The sequence below is a fragment of the Pseudopodoces humilis genome, chromosome 3, assembly GCF_049639895.1.
Source record: "Pseudopodoces humilis isolate 2021_Gansu_Grassland_sample_001 chromosome 3, ASM4963989v1, whole genome shotgun sequence".
Lineage (NCBI taxonomy): Eukaryota > Metazoa > Chordata > Aves > Passeriformes > Paridae > Pseudopodoces > Pseudopodoces humilis.
In genome coordinates this window covers 19,345,141-19,366,824 of record NC_142202.1, presented here as the reverse complement: position 1 = coordinate 19,366,824, position 21,684 = coordinate 19,345,141, and the positions used below count along the sequence as shown (strand labels likewise).

The window sequence follows — 21,684 nt, the reverse complement described above, 5'->3', positions numbered from 1 at the left end:
AGAAAATGCCATTAAACATTTCTGGGAAATGAGAGTCCAGGAAACAATATATATGACAATACAGCAGGTGGCTTTCCCTGTATCCTCTTCCAGATCTGCCCTTGCAGTGACACTAAGTGGCAGTCCCAGGCAAGACTGATGCAAGAGAGAAGGGAGGTTCTGGTTTATTTTTTGCCTTAAGTAAGACAATTACACAAGACATTTTTAGCTTATATTTGGACCACACAGAACTGTTAACATACTCATTAAATATATGAAGCTTAATGGTCTGGGGTGATTAATGCATGCCATGGGTTACAGGATAGGAACCAGACAGATCACGATGAGGCCAGCAAACTGCCACTTCATGCAGTGCCTCTCCCAATACTTGCTTCTACTCATGCCTGTGTCTCCTGAGTCCTAAGTAATACTACACAGCTTTCCTGTGGTATCTGGAGTTCACACATCTGAGACAGAGGCAGGCCTAACTGGCCAATTATGGCAATTCAGAGAGAATGCCAAGGATGGCAAGAAAGCATGGCACCTCCCTGGAAATGCAGGTGATACTGACAGTGCAGCACAAAGAATCAGATTCCTAGAAATGAGTCTCAGGCACTAAGATTTGAAAATGCTCTCATTGTTTTACAAAATAAATATTTTACAATATCTGTTTAGTTTTAGTAAACCTACATATCACTTATTTAATAAATATTTAAGCACAGAGAAACACTTCGCATTTATTTTTGGCAATGAATACTATAATCTGACTAACACATCAGCAAGAACAACCTTTTCTCTTGCCATACCCCCATTTAAAAATTCCTTTATTTAATAAATATGCATCTTTCTTCTACATGCTCTACATCAAAGATCCTTCCCGGTTCTTCTTAAAGACCATGCACTATAAACCCTATTCTGCGCCACCGATTTTAAATTTCATCTATAAAAGTCATTTTACATATACTACAAATAACAATACATGCCCCAGTTTGAATATTAAAGCTGTAATTCAATTTCAAGGTTCTTCTGACAGTATTCCAGTATCACACTTTTTCCAAGATGCTATTTGAGCCCTTTTTAGTAAATTCACAAACTACCACAAATCAAAGCTTAAAAGCATATACATTTCATCAAGAACTTCAACAGAGCTTGTTGCCACCCATGCAAACAGTACTAAGAAGTTGGTTCTATTGTCCTGGGGTGACTTTATGATGCTTGTATCCCCAGTCGTCTGTTTTCCTCCCGAATTTGCCCTAAACCACGACAAATACTAATGGAAATTAACAGAAATAGTTAAAATTAATAAAAGAAGTTACATGATTCCATGTTTATAATCCATACCCTAAAACACATTCATTTCAACTTGCTATGCATTTTCTTCTTGCATGCCTATCAAACAGAAGGCAGGATGTTATTAGCTATTAAGACAGATATATGAAAAACCCACATTGAGATAAATCCAGATTTACGGAGTGTAAACTCACCCAAGTCTCTGTTCCTTAGACTTTATTAGCTTTAATTACTCAGAGATACCTAACTATTAGACAAGATTAGGCTTTGACTTAATTTAGAAAATTAAATTTAACTTCTATGAATGTGGTTAACTGTCTCAGTAGACTGTAGGTAGTGGTCAGGGACTGGCCTGTGCCAGTCACATCTGGTACCAGTTGGGTCCGTGATGGACAAAACCACTGTGCACCAAAATGGAACCAGGAATCCCTGATGCTTCTGTGAAAAGAGTATTTGGGAATGGGAGGCAAAAGCCAAAAGGAGACACACACAAGAGGATGCAGAAAGGAGATGCCAGAAGGGGATAAATGCTAAACAGAGACCCAGAGGTCTGTAGTTCCCCAGATCCTCCTTTCTCCTCTTTTTAAAAATAGGACAATGTTTCCCTTTTCCCAGTCAGTGGAGATTTTGCCTGATAGCCATGACTTCTCAAATATGATATAGAGTGGCTTGGCAACAGTATCAGTCAGCTCCCCCATTCCTGGGATATGGGTCATCAGGTTACATAGACTTGTGGCTGTTTAGCTTCATCAATTGATTCTCTTTAGGAGGAGGAACTTCAATCCCTCCATATCCATAGAGAAATCAGGCACTTGAAGCTGTGTTTTGGGAGACACCACCACAGACTCAGCCAAGTCACATGTGGAGCCTGGAACAATTTGCATCATACACTGCCCCTCTTCAAACAGGCAGTTCAGTTATGATGTTGTATACTTGTATGCAGGTTTAAATAGCTATGGAAAGGCAACTGTGGATATCATCAGGAACAGAAAAAAGACTGAGTCAGGTAAAAAATGGGACAGGGAATAAAAGTTCCTGTAGCCAAAAAATTTTGACAAAAGGCAGCAGAAGAAAATCCTTAAGAAACTAAAGTTCTTTGAGATGGTCAAGAATAGCTGTATTTGCTAACTGCATTTTGTATATTGCCAACAGGCAAACATGGCATTAAATTCAATCTTCAACTTGTTGAAAATGTACATTCAAAGTCTGCCATGTGAAATTTAACACAGTAAACACTCCAACTGACAAAAACAAGCCAGTGCTTCCCAGTAGAAACAAGAATACATACAGAATTCAGAGACATCCACAGCCAGGAGAGTACACAAATTACCGATACCTAGCCAGAACATCTCTTGGAAGACAAAGAATCACAAACATAACAAGCTAAAGACTGGTATAATCCATAGCCCTTAGGTCAACTTGCTCCACTTGAAAGAGGCTAAAAAAATGATAAAGAAAGCGCATGGCAAGACATGGGAAAATCTCAAAGGGGTTCTCCCCAGCCTTTCACAACCCACCATCCTGCTGCACATGACAAAAACTTACGGCAGTGCCTGCCAGAACCCCCTCTGTATCGCACCTCTTTGGTTTGATATCTTTAAGTTTAGCCATTGCTGCACAGTAGGCGAGACACTGCCAAACATCAGGAGACCCTTGATCAGGAATAATTGAAACTGAGAGAACTGATGAAGATTTCCGTTTTGGCTTCATTGATGAGGATTGCTGGTTTGGGTTATCACTTTTGTGAGAGAAAACTCAAAGTGTCTGGGGTTAGCCAGCCTTCTCCAATCTGCTCGTCAGACAAGTTCTGAAGTGCATAGGTGCTGCTGCTCGAACAACAAGTAATACAGTTTTCCAGGCCACACAACATCTAGATCATACTAAACAACACTGGACACACGGATCAAGAAGACTGATCTCTATAAAGCACACAACCATCAAAATTTTAATTTGATGTACAAACGTGGACAAGCTTCCTCAGAATGTTCAGTTAGAAGATGTATGCTAAGGAAAGCACACAAAGCTTTAAAAAGTCTGCTCTGACAGAATTTGTGTCAGGCATTTTGCCAAAAGAAAGATCATTAATGGTTTTGATGATCTCCCCTTGGAGAGGGGGCTGCCAAGACAAATCCTCTTAGTTATACTAGAGAGGTTAAGTGAGGTCAAAAAGTCCCAGCTTTCCCCAGCTGTGGGCACTTCACCAGTTTGATAATTTTGATAATGAAATAAATGAATGCTTTAGGTGTTTACATTTAATTAGTCTGATGCCAGCCGAGTTTCTAATAACCAGTATTATACTTGGGTTTGTGTCTGCTTTGATTAGCTCTCTTAACAGCCGACCAGCTCTGTCACCCTACTGAAATAATCTGTTTTACACAAGTCAAGGCCATTTGAGACCTCTGGGCTATGTGGAGGCTGACAGCACGGCTGGCCACTTCCAGCTCCTCCAGCAAAACAGCAAGAATAAAGGGGACACCAGATGTACCTACCTAAATCTCCAGGCATTTTTCTGTCTCCCTTTAGGTTAAGGTAGACACAAGTGCCTGTTTATTTTCTTCTGAAGGTGAAAGAAATAGTTGCGCTTGGTAACACACTTTGAAAGCCATGGTGTACAATACCTCAAGGATATTATTTACCTTCCAAAGCAAGAGCGTCTAAATAGTCACCTGTTCCCTAAACACTTCCATGCACAGGAGGCAAGACTTAATCTCCTTTCAAAAATAATCCTTGTACAGTTGATCTCCATGGCAAAGGCAAAACTTAAAAGCGATTGGTGTAACAACGTTCAGAATCCCATGAAAACAGTTAGCTACCACAAATACTATTTGTGGCTATTCATTCAAGTGCATTCTCCCCATTGCAATATTGGCATTTCAATTATATTGAGATTAAGTTTCTTCGCTTTACTAATTTAGTGGAAAAACTGTAGAAGAAACACATCCAAAAGAAATTAGAAGTTTTTCAACAGAAAAAACACACAATAACACTAACTGAAAGATCACAAATTTCTCCCAAAGAACCATCAACAAAGGCTGTATCGATTGTCAGTAACAATACTGGATAATTTTACTGAAAGCTTGGAATATATTTTCTACTCCCTCATCACTACATGACAAACTAGCAGAGCATAGATAAAACAGATGCAATCTACCAAAATACAGCAGTTTCACATCTATTAACCTAGAATTAAAAGACCACTAAATAATTAAGGACCTACTTCTCCAAGGTCCCTCAATGACTCAATATGGCACCACAACTAGACACAGGTACTCATAATGAAGTTTTCCATGCTCATGACAGATTTTGGGCCTGCTGCCCTCTAAGACTGCTGAAGAGCTCTCATCATACCACCTGCAGTAGTAACTCCCCTGAAATAAGCAAATGAGGTACAAACCTTCCTCCACAGAAAAAGAATAAGAAAACCCAAAAATAATCCCCCTGACCAAAACCTTGAAAGCACACTGATTTTTAGAAAGTACCTTTTCCCACTACATAACATCAAAAATGAAGAGAAGATTGTCATGGAACATCTGCACAAACACCAGAGTTTCCTACTAATGCATTATTATTATTATTATTGACTCTACTTATGTTTTGTTATTTTGTGTTGCTTCATAGTACACACATTTCAATACTTTTTTTTTTTTAGAAGTTGTGCTCACTGATCTAATTTGGAAGAAAACACATTTCTTCTGAAAAGACATGAGAATTCTCTTCCATGCAACATATGCACTTTCTGAAATAACTAATGCATCCTGGCAAAAATAAACCCTGAAAAACAACAGTATGAATGTAGTTCTGAGAAAATTATGTTTTGGAGTTTGAAAGTGTTCACACAATGTATAAAATGATCACATGATTCTAATTTGACAATTGTTACATATCAGAGTTAATTTACAGCTTTGCATCAGTTTACACCATTAAATATTCATGATACCAGTTACACTTACACTTAATGATGCTTGTTTGCTCATGTGCTTCTTCCAATCACAGAAAAATGTGGCAAAAAAAAATTATTCCTGTAATACATCATACATCTTTAGTTGCAAATGCTCCTTTCAAAGACCATGTCTTTCTGGATCTTGCCAATTATTAGAACTAGTTAAGTAATTTTCACTTCCCCATGGTAGCGCCAAATACATATTTAAAGCAATTAAAACAGACAACATTTATAGTGATTGGCTAAAGCACAAAACAAGCATACACAAACCCTCTATTGTTCCTCTAGTTCTATGGCAGCTTTCTTTGCCTTTTGTAGACTGTAGTCCTACCCACTACATACCTCAGAGCAGGAAGTCCTAAGGGGAGATCACACAGACTTACATCACTGCTGGAAACTCAGCTTTGTTGCAAATGGTTTTGATTCCTTTTTAACACATTTTTACAATCAGAAATAGAGTAGCACTGGGTGGTTCTGACTTTTGGCAATTTAAAGAGACATCTTTCACCCAAATTATTCTCGAAGAATGTTAATACATGATTATGACATATGTATCCCTCAATAAGTACTCTGAGTATTAGATTTGTATTTGTACATAATTAGAGTAAGGTTTAAAATGTGAAAAAAGATACTTCCATAGAAAAATAAGAAATTAACTTTGAGAGAGAGACATGAACATATTGACACTATTTTTAGATAAGCACATAAGACCTGTAATTAAAGCTTGATCTTTGCCTGAGAAAACATCTGTTTTCTTCACTGTGTAATTACTAAAATTAATGAATTCCAATCCATCCAAACAAATTATTTTTTAAACTTTGAAATCAATCACTTTAAAGCCCAAGATGCTTTCAGCTACACGTATTTACCAAAAAGTGATACTGTAGATCAAGTTCAAGTTAAGACTGTAATTTTCTTATAGTTATGTTTCAAACATTTTCCAGCATTCTTCCTCTATTCTGCCAATGTTCACATTTCTATTATAAACAAAACGTATTTGTGCCTTTAAGAAATTTGAGACAGCTACATACTAGATTAACCTCCTCATATATAATTCTTGTCAGAAATCTGATTAAGATCACATTTTTAACTGGATCATAACAGGAAACACGCTTATTGGGAGATTTTAAAAAAAATAAGACTATCCCTCTCTGACACATTTTATTATATACAGAGCAGGAAACTGCTGAACAGTGAACACAATTTCACAATGCAGATTAGAATATCAATCATTAGAGAAATTTCTTTTAAAATACTTTCTTCTTAAAAAAAGTATTACTTGTAAGAACACTCCATGGCAGGTGACCATACTTGAAGAGGCTGGCACTGGATAATTACAGGCACCCCAAATAACAGGGCACAGAGTATGCTTTAGCAATCACCACTACTGCCACTGTATTACTCTGATAAGGGGGCAACAAAAGGAGGCTTCTATCACACCATCTTTGGGTTCTCACTCCCAAGGGCAATTCTGACTGCTCATATTAAAAATCTTTGACCAAAACCTATGTATCTACCCATCTCCTATAATTGTTTCAGTCCTCCTCTTTGACTCAGAGAGATGTGCACGAAAAACCCAGCTAACAATCTCATAAGTACTTGTTTTACGAATCTGGCCCTCAGTCAAGAAGTTGCAGTGAAAAGTCTTTTAATCACCTTCTGATCAGAATTTACTGGATTGGATCTAAGTTCAAGGGTATTAAAATGTGCAAAGGAGACTATGAAAAAATGGCTGGGTTATAGATTTTAACTTCTTAACTAGAAAATTGACTCAAAATAGATTTTCTAATTTACAATGAATCAAAAGAAAAAACATTAGACCATAGCAAAAGTGGCACAAATGTATCAAAAAGCAAATGAATAAACATTTGAAAAGATTTATTATTAGAAATCGTAATAAATTTTGGAAAGATGAATCGATTTTAGTTAAAACGTATAACTGACAATTTATTGGGCGGGAAGATGCATTATTTTCCAATTGTTATCCACCTACAGTAAAACTGATTTGTGTCCTATTGTATTTTATGGAAAAGGAGAGAGCAACTTTCAGTGATTTAGATTAAATGTATTAATCATAACCAGACACTGTGAACTATATATCTACTATTAAAGAAGATTTTTGACATTTAATTCTGTAGCAATATTTTGGCTCTGTACCACTCTTCCTAAATCCAATTCCTGCTACAGTTGGCAGATTTCTCCCTTTTAATTTTATGGGGCTTAAAGTAGCATTTAACCACCCATGCGGTAAATAATGCAGGATTAGAAATATTTAGTGTTTTGTTTCCCTTTGAAGAGTACCAATCCATCAACCCCCAAATACTTTAAAAATATTTTTCACATTCTAGTAATATTTAATACAAGATTCAGCAAAACATCCTATATAAATGAAGTTGTTTTCCTGAAACAAAAAATGCCCCACATTAAATACTAAAGAAAATAGGCATCTGCATGACTGATATAGGGCAATTAATTTTATAATGATACTGCTTTGTGTACAAAGAAAACTTTAATAAAACCTTCAGAGTTTTTAAATTCGATAGTCACATAATATCTAATACTTACTCTCAATCAGAAAAAATGCAGGTAAATGTTCTCCTGAATAAGGCATAACAGTATATTTTATAATATTTATGCCCAACTTACACTGAAATGGTAGCTTCTATTTATGCAAATGCTCCCCCTCCTCTTTTTTATGAAATCATTTCCTATGTTTTGCTTAAATGCCATAAATTGCTGCATGGAATAGTGAGCTTAGAATAACTTTTAAGAGGCAGTTCTTAGAGTTCTTTTAGGTACTGCAAATAGTCTTAAATTGCCTTAGACCTACACCAACATGTAAATTCCAGATTTTTAAAAAACACAACTAAGAGTTGCAGTATTGCAACAAAATCTCAATTGCCACATGTGCAATGCTTTCTTTTCCATAGCCTAATAGTGTGACAGAAAATGGGAAAAAGGGTTTTCTCCAATTTGAACATATTCTACAGAGAATAAAAATACAACCTACTGTGAACATACTGTATGTATCTGTTTAGGTCTTTGTAAAATAAGGCTTTTAAATGCCCTGTCCAAAGCAAACAGGTCAGGGTAAAGGGAAAATGGAGCACACTTTCTCTAAAAAGCTCTTTAAAGTGAACTACACGAGTGTTTAAAGATACATACATCTAAAGCAAGACAGCTGCAACACAGTTTGCCCATCAGCTAACAATAAGGAAAGACTGACTCCCTAAAAAACTTTCAGTTCTCTGAACTGAGAATTTTCTTCCTTGACCTTTAAAACCATAATCCTCAGGAACACTAAGTCAAAGCTGAGAAGTAACAGAATGAGAAAGTCTCCTACTTGTGAATGCAGGTGTTTAAAACCACCTGTCAGACCACCTATCCAAAGTTAGTAGTGAGAAAAGGAAAAACTATTCACAGCAAAAATCAGATCAGGAGCAAGTAGAAGAGTCTGCTGAGTCTAATTGCAAGGGGCTAAATGGTACACATTTTGGGCTATTACCAAAACTGTTGGACTGGAAGGGTTCACTTGATCAGTTATAAGCATTTACACTTCACTTCAAAAAGAATCTAAAAAAGCACCTGCTGTATTGCGGCTGAAGGGACAGTAATTAACAAGCAAGGACTAATACACTCTTGAACCACTCCAGCTGCAAGTGCTAATGTTAATAAACCTTTTCTTGCTGTCCACTTTAATCCTAGATACTCTATGTAAATTGGCACCTGGGCAAAAGGTTTAAGTACACAAAGACCAGTAATTATTATGCTTTTGAAAACATCAGAGCAATGTTTTATCTAGGGCTTTCCCACAACATCAAGAGCCTACAAAAATTAGGAGCTTTGAGTTTTTCTGTGATTCGTCTCACAACTCAGTTTTTTGAAAGTACTGATTATCTCTGGAATGACCTTTCCATTCTAAGATTGTTTACCACCATTTTATTTAAAGTCAGCACTGCTGTGTCTAATGCTGGATAAACACGTATTATCAAGTGTTCACTTTCAACAGATCTTCAAATTGAACGTGTTGCAGAAACATAAACAAAGCCAACATTCCTGCAAAGAAAAGGTTCTGCATTCAGTTAAGTGCTAATTTGCTGTAAATGCTATGTGGTAACTGTCGGAAGAGGCAATCCCTGAGAAACTTTAGTCATTTTTGCCTTCTCAAAACTACGCTCTCAATATGTACTTTTAATTTTCTTATTCCAAGAAACGAAACGGTAGCAAGCCTGCCTTTTTTACAGCTGAGTCAGAAGTAAGTTAGGTTCAACAACTGTGGTTTGCTTCACTCCTTTCTGGTCATGTTTAACACATTATTGAACACTTTTTACATCTAACTGAAGTCAGAGGAATCAAAGAGAATACATTCCTGTATAATCTCTCACATCAGAAAAGAAGCAGAGTAATTTTCTTGGTCGACTCAACTTCAGCACAATATATCATATATGTTTCCTACTTTATTTTCTGTCCTGCATTTTGAAGTAATTTGATACATGCACTGCCATGATGAATTGCTGGAGAGAGTACTACAGATCCAGTTTAATTTACTATTTTTGCAGTACTTCTTATGCAGGGTACAAGCCATATGAACTCAAACAGAACATATGCCCCACCCCCCCCATTTTAAATTTGGATTTGTATTTTTGCTTTTGTTAAAAATCAAACAAGATTAAAATATTCTAATTCCTCATCATTTTCTTATAGTAATGATTAGAAAGATAAGCTGCTAATGGTATCCATCACTTTACACAAGATTTTTGGAATATGTATTACATAAACTAATACTAACAGAAGCAATGAAGAAAAAAAAAAGAGTGCACCTGAATATAAACTGCTTATCTCAGAACAAATTAATGCACATGAATATAAACTGCTTATCTTAGAAAAAACTAGAAGGTCATCTAATAGGCTTAACCTAGACATCTAAAGGAAATACTCTGCTTATCTCTAGACATCTAAAGTGGCTGTATTCATTACAGATGACCACCATATGAAAGGCAACATAAAAAAATATATGGGACTATTTTCAAGTTGTTCCACCTATCAGCAGGCCTGATGGAAAAACCTATTCATATGAATGAGTTAAAGTGGGTTGAATTAGCACGAAACTTCTGAGTGTTTAGGAGCTGCAGTTGACCTTGTACTTGCTTTTGGTTAAAAAATTATAAACACTGTGTTAGCTGAAATCACTGGCATGATTTTCATGGTTTACTTTACATTTATGATGTTACTACAGCATAAACAAGATGCTGCTTATCAGGTAAACCACAGTATCTGTGCAAGTATTTCTTGCCTATTACATGTATTTTTCTATCTGTTCTCAGCATTAAAGGATCAACGCCCCCATCAAGCTCAAGGAAGACCAGCTTCTAACCTGACTCTGGATACAAGATGCTGTTCTACCATTAATTGTTTGAAGTGCTGCTCTTGAGGCATTAAGAAGTTTCTAAAAGAGACACAACTGAGAAAAGTTCTTGTGGAAAAAGATACTAAATGCAATTACATTTAAAGGACTTATTTTTTACATTAGAACTACACTAAAACATAAAATTTATAAGAACTCATATGCACTTGGGAAGTCAAAATAAGCAAAATTCCTAATGTCTACAGAAGAAACATTTCATGCAGCCACACACCAAAAAGTGAGACTTCTTTTAAAGCTGAAGAAAACAAGAGGAATAATCACATTGCTCTGTATTTTGAGGTCACAGGTTTTAAAAATCATTATTATCTGCAAAGACTGCTGTAAAACTGTGTTAAATGTGTTTTCAAGGCAAACACTAACTGAAGAAAGGGATATCATAATGCTATTTGTCCTGCTTTAAAATCAACTTAAGTGAAATTGTAGATGACAATCATTGGAGTGGTTGGGTTGAGGTGAATTACAAGAAATATTGCTTAGCCTACCAGTTCATAGCACTTGTCACCATGAATAAACCACAGAACGCATCTGAAAAACTAAGCAATGCATTTGGCATTTCTGAGACTAATGCTGGAGGGCAACTATTTTGCTGAAGTGGGATGCTGGATTTGACACTATATGGAGAGTCCAAGAAGAGACTAAGCCACCACATTCACTTCAGTTAGACAGAAGTTAATCTTTGATAGTTTAAGAGTATGCTTTGACTGTTACCGCAGGTCAATTATACCGAGAAAAAACCACTGTGAGATTTGTGACACAGAGTATCTCTTTTAGTGGTTACACCTAAAAGATACTTACGTTTTGTTGATGAAGTACAATTGTTATCTCCACAAGCTATTAATTGCCTGATGCATGTAAACTACTTTTTTTCTTGATAGTCACATATTTTGTAAGAATCAAGGTAGGACACAATTCAAGACTACACTCTAATTTACAAGGTAGGTGGTACAGAAGAAGAAATAAAAATCACACAGAACTCACCTTCACCTGTAACTCTTTTCTGCCTAATGAACTGCAGCTTCAAGTGAGACAAATGCTGTGGTATTATTTGTGCCTCTTTGCTGATTTGATGACACCATGATAATTGAAGATTTTCATTAGACTATTTCAGGTAAAATCACTCTCACTTGAAGCAAATAGTTTGTGAGGCAGACTTCATTTAACTGTAAATCTCATGATAGGTAGAAATCACAACCCTTCATAACAATGACATCAACACTGACAAACCTGACTTATTAATTAATTGTAGTGCTCTGTCTTGAACAATCAAAATACAAAGCAATGGTGCCTTACATATGGATACCACTGCTGGTGCTATTAGTGATGAGAACCACTTTGAGAACTGACCTACCATGAAAAATTATACACGTGTAATTAGGAATCTTTCAATGAGGAAGTATGCTAAGCTATTATGAAAGTCACTAAGCAGCTTTAGTCCTTCATCAGGTGCTTCCCATGGCAGATGGAAGTTACATTAGGCTTGCACCAGTGTAAGTAAAGGCTTTAGCAAAAATGCACTGGAAAATTAATTTGTGGAAAAAAGTAGCCATTACAATGGTTTACATTACAAAACCAAAAACACCCTACCCTTCTCATTTAAAGGTAAATTCATTTGCAGTTTTAGGAGCATAAGGTTTCAAAGTGTTACTCTCAGACGCCTAATATTCCCCATCATGAATGAATCAAAGTGTAAAATCCAACAAGAGTTTAGTTTTGTTATAATCCAGTACCATCACATTTTCACAGACAGAGACTATCACTCCAAATGACAGAAAATCATTAACTGAATAATTAACACACCACAGATAAATTCTTTCATGCACTTTGCTGATACTGTATTATTTTATCCGACTGTATACCACTCATCTAATGTAAACAAATTCTCCAAACCACCAAATACATCTTAACTTGAGAAGCAATGTTCTTCCAAAAGTTTCAGAGTATCCACAAAGAGCATTCTGACCAATACTGTAAGAAGAGTGCCCAAATTATTCTTTAAGGAAATATTCCTTGGATCTATAGCAAGGTTTCTTACCCAGTAACACTTCATTTACAAAATATTTTGATAGGAAAAAAATGCTCCTGAAAACACCTGGCTATTCTTCAGTTAGAAAGAATTTAGAAGCAGAAATGCTTGATTTGATTTTACATTTTGAAAGCTGTTTAAAACAGCACGAATGCTCAATGCATCTTTTCTCCTAATGTCAACAGACTGTTAATCTGCCAATGAATTCTTTGAGAAAAGCTTTTATCTTTGAACTTTTGAAAAAAAGTCACAGGATTTGACAGAAATACCTGTCTGAATCTGAAAAGATAACAGGATCTGGAAATACAGCTTTCATCCTTTAAGTATATTTTGAATAATTACAGCTGTGTGTAGTCAACCTCAGTAGTACAGCTGTGCAAAAAAACAAATCGGTCTAGGAGTGCAACACTTAATACAAGCTGTATTTAATATAATGAAACCAAAGCCCATGACACAAAGGTGATGGAAGGAAACACTGTCAGAGTCAAAAGAAAGCATCTTTTTTATTGGTCATGTTTTTTGCACTTTAGCTCAGTGAAATCACTTACCAGCTTTCAGCCTAGACAGGGAATACAAGCAGGAACAGACGACACAGAAGAGCTCTCAAACAAAACCCTGCAATGTTTCTCTCTGTCTCAGAGAAGAAACAGTGCCTAGAACCACACAAGGAATAGCTAAAACAGTAGCACTCATTTTTAAAATTTATTAAAACTATTTTCACTTATTTGTATGGAGGAGTAGTGAACAAAAGTCAAAATTTTCAGTTGATTACTAAGTTGGGCAAAACATTTTGAAGAGAATAAGAAAATAGCCATGTTATGTTTTCACTGTCTATAATTAACTCTTATTTTCTTTAATAAGGGTTTTATGCTCTACTCAGGAATCCATCTGAGAAAAAAATGACAACCTTACTCATTGTAGGTAAAGAGGCAATTTTGTAGTCCACATTTTAGAAATAAACTTTTACAGTTACAACACTAAATCTAAATATTAGATTTTAGATTTTATTCTATGAAATAACAAAGCTGCACATGCAATTTGCTAGAAAGAGCACAGATGGAGTATTAGAAAAGTGACATGTATAAAAACTATATGTCACTAGGTAAGTGCCAAGTATATAAACATACAAAGATCAGAAGAAAAAGGTTCTTTCCTTCTAAGAAATGAGTGTTCCAATCATAGAACACTACCTCTAAATTGTAGGACTTTTGCCTTTGCCTAACATAAAGCAACGTGAGGCTTGGGACTACTTGATCGCGTCATATATAACTTCAGAATTCAATCAATTCAACTTAACCACAGTAAAATTTCATGCAATATACACCTTAATAAAGAGTACATTAAATATGAAAGCAAATGGGTAATTTTCCTCATTTTAACTACAAAGCTACTACTACCAACTTGGCATGGTATTAGAGAAACCACATGCTTTTCTATTTCATTTCAAATATAGTTACAGTTGATGCTGTCACAAGACAAAAGTAATGAAGATATGAAAAGCCACCATTATTGTTGCAACACAAATATATGTGACAAACTACTAAATTACAGATTCCATTATAAACGTGCCTGTATCTTAAATGAACTGGACAATTGAAAGGCTACAAGACACTTGTACTGAATATTTACTTTTTTTTTTAATTTTCTTGCTTGGCCTTTTCAGTTGTCATCTGCTGTATGATAACTCATGCAATCTTCACATTGGATTAGATAAGGATTTTCAAAGTAAGTGCATGCTACCTTTTTACTTCTCTCTTTCTTGTCCAGTATTGTGTGATAAGTAAAGAAGTGTTTTGACTCAAAGGCTGTACACCTGATAAAACAAAGACCCATGAGTTAGCTCAAATTAACCAACTCATCCATGAAACAAAGGAAGAGCTTCAGGAGAGAAGGTAAGTGCCAGCTGTGGCTACTTCATGTTTACTACCTGGTCCATAAAGAGCAGCATTCTCCCTCTAATCCTCAGCTCCCACTCTGCTGTGAACATGATGTGAGCAGGTCTTGGTCCACACCAAGCAACAGTCACACTCTCAGCCTGTTATTTCTCTTACAAGAAAACACCCAAACAGTTGGGCATTAAACACCTGAGAGAGGATGAGGGTGTATCAAAGAATTATCATAACTCTTCATTCTGCCTTCCCCAAACCTGTGATCTCACCCAGGTTTTGCTGGCTGCTATAATTGTGAACCTTCAACCAAGCTTTTCAAAAAAGCTTAAGCCTTGATTGCATGCAAAAGGCCAACTGTAGGCTCACATTCCTTAGATACAAATTACACATGCTTAGACTGAACACAAGATACAATGTGTGTCTTTCAGGTAGTGTATTTCTCTTTTTTTTTCCTAACATTGCCTCCCTTTCAGGTCTGTGTAAAGGCAGTGATCAGACTCCTTGCTGTTAAAGAAGGATTCATCCACACCACAATTCTGCTCAATAACTTGAGTCTGCAGTGTTCTTTTCTCAGGATATTAATCTTTCTAAAAGCATTCTTGCTCTTCTTCACTGTTACCACCTAATAGCAGTAATTACTTCTTGTTCTGTGTTATCAGATGTCACAGGTATTAAATGACTTTTTTTTTGTCACTGGATTGAAGTATCTAAAGAAGATTTTCTTTAAGAAGCAATCACTGACAAAGAGCTCTGGTTTATATAGCCATGTTTGCAAAGACAGATGCAGCAGATGTGCCCACAAACATAAATAGTCATTAAGGAGGTCAGAAAATGGCATCTGCAGAGCAAACAGCACATCCCTTCTATCTGTGACTCCTACATAAACATAGTGACTCAGAAGCTACATTCACATGCCAAACTTCTTCCACAACATCATGCAAATGATATATTTAATAACTGGAGGAAACTGAATTATCAGTCTTTATAGATTGGCCTGGATTTTTGTTATAAAGGTACCATCATTATATATGGGATATCATGACTGGAAGACAAAATGGGCTCCTAAGGACAATCCAGAAAGCGTAGCAGAAAATAAACATTAGGATTTTTTTATTATATATATGCATTCACAGTATATCTTCATCAACTGAAATTTAATCACCTTTTCACAATTTAGAGGAAAAGGCAGGTTTTAGGGTAGTTAAGCCATGTATCATCAGTACCATGAAGCTAACCTATCAGTTATAATAGCTCCTATAAAATACCAGAGTGAAATTGCAATAAGCCTAGAAAATGGGCTACAAATCCCAGATATGCTCAAGCAAGCACTGAACCAAAAATAAAAATAGGTAGATAGGAAACCAAGAAGTAGACAGCATTCATCTAATTCATGACCACTAACAGCAGAGATCACAGGCCAAGGTTTTAAAGCATCTTATTCAGCTCCAAATGGCAATTATTGGACAGGAACTTCAATTACAAAAACCTTGCCTCTTCAAAACAAGTTAAATTTCTAGCAGTTCCTTTCTATTCTGTCCACATATAATAACTCTTGCATTTCTCAGAAGCAACTTATGTTGTTTAGGCAACTTAAATTTGAAAACACTTAATGTTGTCAAATAATAAAAAATATCCATGTTCCAGTATTTATTGTCCTGGCCTATGTTTATAACACTGGAAAAAGGATCTCCCACATTCTCTTCCTCTTCAAACATTTTTTCGTATAAGAAAGGAAGAGACTGAGCTATAATTAATACATTTTAACATTTAAATTTAAAAAGTCAAACTTCTCATTTATGCCCTCCTCCAAAGAATAATTAAAAAGAAAAAATACTATTAGAAAATTACTTTAGACAAAAACTGTGGGACAATCCAAGGATTACACTACACAGAAATGCAAAGACAGGTGAAATTTTTTCCTCCACTCATAAACATTGCCCGTAGGGCTGTAGGTACTAAAAAACCCCAAACATCCCAGTTGTAGCTCCAGCTTAGAACAGGCTCAGTCCAAAGAAATGCATGATGTCTATGGCAGGTGCATGGATAACCTACTTCATATTTGTATACAACCTTTTCACCTAACCAGGTGTAAACCAAACATAAGAGAACAAGGATGTATTTTTCAAAGCAGATTTTTGGGATAAAAAGTGACCTGAACTGTACCACAATGCATCCTGAAATTCTTTTATTATCAGAAAATAAATTGGTTTGATTTTCATCACAAAAGTGAAATATGTTTCCATATAGACATAAAATATATACTGAGAATGGTAACTTATACATACACACACCTGCACTGAAAACCTTTTCCTTCGATCACTTCAAAACAGATTCTGAGAAACAGTATCAGACTCTTTCTTTTGCAGAAGGATGAGTCAAAGTATTCAAAAAGAGCAAACACACAGGCAGTGCCACACTCAGCAGCACCAAGTGTTATAGTTCCCTTACCCATCTACAGTATCAGGGAACAAGCATGAGAAGAATTCGCCTTTTTAAAAACCTCTCAGAAAAGTGCACATGAGCTTACAAAAATGAAAACACCTACCAAAGCATTCTGGTTTCCTGAAGCCTTTTTTATGTTTCTTGCTGGCATTCCATGAAGATGACTACATCTACTCTGGAAACCTAAAAAACAGTAGAAATTGATTAAAGAATATTTTACCTACCATAGAACAAATAAAATTCACCATTACATATCAATCTATCAACATAAACTCTGTTTAACAAAACCATCTTATTGGCAAACATTGTACTGGTGGAAATATGGAGAACAGAATGGGAAAAGTGAGAGAAAGAATGAATTGTCATGAAAATTAACATTTCAGCAGCTATTCTTACTGCTAGCCTAGATTTACACACAGTTGGCAGCACAAGCAGAATGTACTGAACTATAGTATGAAAGTGATTTTTCCATCACTTACAACTTCCTTGTCACTAGGAAATATTGAATCTGGCTAATCTGCAGACACCAAGTCCTTCAAAACAATTCCAAGCATCTAGAGAATAAGCCACCTAAAATGATTCAATACATTCAGTGTGTGAAGTAGTTTAAAAGTGATTTGACCACTGCTCACATAGAAGATTTGTATTTGAATGGAAAGGAGATCCTTGTGGCAGAGGAAGGTACAACAAAATTCTTTGGCAGCAAGCCGAGGTCTGACAACAGCTTCAGTTTTTGGACAAGAGTGGGTTCCTAGCTGTAAATGCAATCCAACACCGGTAGAGTTTACCTTTGGTTACACTGGATCCACAGTAGTTGAAAGTATTTTAGAAATAAAAAGGGTACTTTCTAGGTTACAATCTCATTCCATGCTCTAAAGAGACCCTTTCCTCTTATATACAAACAACATGGCCTGACCACAAAGCAAAGCAGATAGTCACATTAGTCTTTCCAGCCTTTAAATGAATGAACTTCTACAGAATTCTATACATTACAGCAGAAGCCTGGAACAAAATGGAACATCAAGTTTCATTTTCAATAATGTTGAAAAATTCTCAATGCAAACACTGAAACAAATGAAAGAGTGGGCCACCAAAATGAGCTGTTTTCCACTTTCTGAGTTTTCTAATAACTGAGTTATCTCTCTCTAATGATATCTTAAAAATTTAACAGTTCAAGGAAACAAATGGGTAACTCCAAGATCCTGTCCACATCTTACATATTTCATATAATCCACAGATACCTTTCTACTGTACCCAAGTGATTCTACACCTTGCATTTGCTTGATTGCTACTTACCTCTCCTCCCTGAGCGGGACATAAGAGGGAAAGTGCCAGTTAAGATACTTTCAAAGACTGGGTCAGGCAATTCTCTCTCCAGCTCTGTGGAGTCTTCTTGCTCCCACCATGGAATGATGCCAGTAATTCCACATGCTCCACCTGATTCGTTTTCATGAAACCAATCACTCTGTTCATCATCACCTGTGTGAGGGCAGGGTCCCCAAATCCCCCAAAAAAGAGGGAGGAGCAGAGAAGATAAAAATCAGATGTTACCATCAATAAATACTCTGACAGGATTATTCTTTTGCTTTATAGCTGTATAACAATTACTCTTATATAGCAGTTTTATTTGGAAAATGTTTTTCAATAGCAAGACAAGCATTGCCATCAATGAAACATCATAAAATGTAATGTTTTAAAACCAATTTACAATAGTGAAAACAATAATAAACTAGTTAATCCTTTTGGCAATAACTGTGGGGAAATCCATTTAAGTTACTGCACTTTACATATTAACAAAAAAACAAGCCTTAATCTCCTGCAGGGAATTAAAAGGTATAAAACTGAAACTGGTTCTTTGCAGCTGATAATGGTATATAATTAGCTTAATTTCATGATTTGTATGGCTAGTAAAAGGGGAAAACAATCATGAACAGATGTGACTAAATGAAGTTAATCTGATTAAGTTCATTTAGAAATAAGTTTTGAAAAAGTTGATTTTAAATGAAAACTGACAGTATCACATGATTGAGAATTATACTCCATTATAACCCAAAGCTGGTCATTTTTACTGACAGTATTTATCTTTGTAGAATCTAAATACTTCGATTTAAACTAAGAAATAAGCCAAGACTGAAAATACAAGACAAAAAATCTGATCTTAAAATTAGCTCATAAACACTGGCAACTAAAAATAAATTTTTATGTTTGTTTCAAAGCATGTCCTTTCATACACACCATCTAATTTCAAAAGAACAGGAAATATCTGCAAAAGACATAGGAAATTTCCTTTCTTCCACCCAAAACTTAGATTAGGTACGTGCTGCATATTTTATTCTATTTCAAACTATCGAAACCATGTTTCATTACTTCTGCACAAAAATTAACTGTTTGACATTTCCATTTTTATTTGAAGATAAATTAAGCAAGAAACAAATGTGAGGTTTGTGTGACACAGATTTCAGGAATAAAAAAGCATTTATGCAAAATTTCGTTGTCACTCAATGGCATAGTGGAGAAACACACATTTTGGAAAACCAAAGCCAAAATTCTGTGAAAAATAAAATCCAGCACACTTTTCCCAAATAAACTGTTGCAATATGAAGAATATTTGAGATCAAGCACAAGTGAAAATATCTGTAAACATTCATTAATGACAAGTACTTCTAGAAAATATAGAATAATTAAAGCTCTTCACTGGTCAGTTGCAGGTGAAATGGGATCCTTACATCTTTAATGATCACTACTACAAGAAAATTAGCAGAGGCTACAAAACAGGAACTTTCAGATGAAAGAAGGGGGAAAAAAGGGTGAAAAGAAATACATAGGTCAAAATAAGATTTAAATTTCATTGCATTCTTGAAGCATTTTGGCCTTCTCTCCTGATTCACCCTAATCCTCATTTATAGTTATGACATTTCACAGAGGCATTCACCATTAATTCTATCCTCCTTTTGTTACTGCCAGGTGTGGGCTTTTTGGAGCAACTCTAAGAATACTTAATAGGGACACTGATGGTGGTGGAAGGAGAATGACATCTTTTAATTAGTTTGGTCTCTGGTTTGGAGTTAAGGTTGAAATCCTTTGTTTTGATTTTCCTAACTTTTATGTTTGGAAACACTTTCCCAATTTTTATGTTTGTTAAACTTTGTCTCTCTATTTTGTCATGAGAGCTCCAGACACCTTCACTAACAAGAAATACTATCAGGAGCTCAAAAGTAGTCTTCTTACACATAATTCATCCATGGAGGTAAGCACAGAATTCTGAAATGGGGTTCCATGATGAGTTCAGGGACAGAAGCTGTAAGAGGCAGGCAGTGCAGTCTTGGAAGAAAGCTACAGTATAAGACTGAGTTGGTGAAATATGCAATAAGGCAAAGAGCAGCTATGGAAGGAAACTGGTATCTTTGCTATATACCCAGCAGCAGTCCTTTGGGGAAAAAAAAAAAAATTACTTTTCCTTTTTGTGCAACAGGAATATTAGTATGTTAAGCAATTATCTGTTAAGATACCTTAATTTTTATGCTATTATACACTTCCCTAAGCACTTACATTGTTTACAGCCAAAGGCAGACTTCAGATCTGAACTTCTTAGTCTTTTTCCACATGACAGCAGGATCCAGATATACTTGTTTTATTATCTTCCTTGTCTGTGAAATTAAACAACTCTGGATCCTCTGAATATTTTAAATCATATTATCACCTTGAGGGAAGGGTAAGCCTATTACTACTATTCTTATCCAGGTGAGAGCACTCACAGGCATTTTGCTTACCAATTGCTCCACCCTGAAGGGATGCCACTTTCAGAGCCAAGGAAGATCACTGCATTTAATCCATCCCCTATCTCATACATAAAGGCAATAAAACACAGAGCCTCCCCACTCAAGAGTTTGGTAACCAAACACTTGGATTTTATCCTACTTAATTTGCAGCTCTCAAAAGGCAGCACAGTATTCATAGCAAATGTGATCTTAGGAATACTAAAAGCTCAAAGCAATATTTTTGATTTTCAAAGATTCACTACACTGTCCTCTCCTCCTAGGATGCTGATTCAGCACAGGCCTACAGCAAATTATGACATTTTTCCAAGGTACAGGAGAGGTAGAAAAACCTCCCAATCTCCAAAAATAGAGCCCATGCATCCTCCTAAACACATTTTTAAAATACATCAAACTTGTTTATGTGTAAGGTTAATGCTTCAAGGAATAACTTCAAAGTAATTTACATTGTATTATAACTGCACTGATGAGCCCAACAGAGTCAATTTAACGCTCAGAAACATCAAATTCAGTCCTAAAATTTCCAGGCTAACTTGTGGCTTAATTTATTTTTTTTTTGAGTTATTTTTAGGCCATCCCCTCCCTCCAATTACTCTTAGCCTAAATTTCACTCTATATTATTTTGTCTACATATTTATCTAGCTGCTGCTCCATGTTAAATTCCTTGCCTTCCTCTCTAAGAAGTTTAGAAATTTATTTTATGTGAGCTTCTGGTGGTTTCTCTATGGACACAGACACCTTCTGCATCCCATCAGTTATATGTTCAGAAAAGCTTCATGTGAATCTTGGTTTAGCTAAAGCAGTGCAGTTTTAAACAAACTTTCCACTGCACACTAAGAAATAGTTTTATCCCTCTTCCTGTTTTATTAAAAAATGACCAGATCAGGCTCAACATGTAGCTGCCTAGAACAACCACAACA

The 21,684-nt window shown here is 35.8% G+C and overlaps 1 protein-coding gene across 1 annotated transcript in view; it reads right to left on the bottom strand.

Annotated features, from left to right (window-relative positions):
- The window catches only part of GPATCH2 (G-patch domain containing 2), a 121,363-nt gene that overhangs the window by 81,343 nt on the left and 18,336 nt on the right, over positions 1–21,684 (bottom strand). Inside the window, exons 4-5 of the mRNA XM_005523327.3 lie at positions 18,285–18,467; positions 17,092–17,171 (exon numbers count right to left, since the gene is read on the bottom strand). Of these exons, the coding sequence (XP_005523384.1) occupies positions 17,092–17,171; positions 18,285–18,467 (263 nt within the window). The remainder of the gene's footprint in view (positions 1–17,091; positions 17,172–18,284; positions 18,468–21,684) is intronic.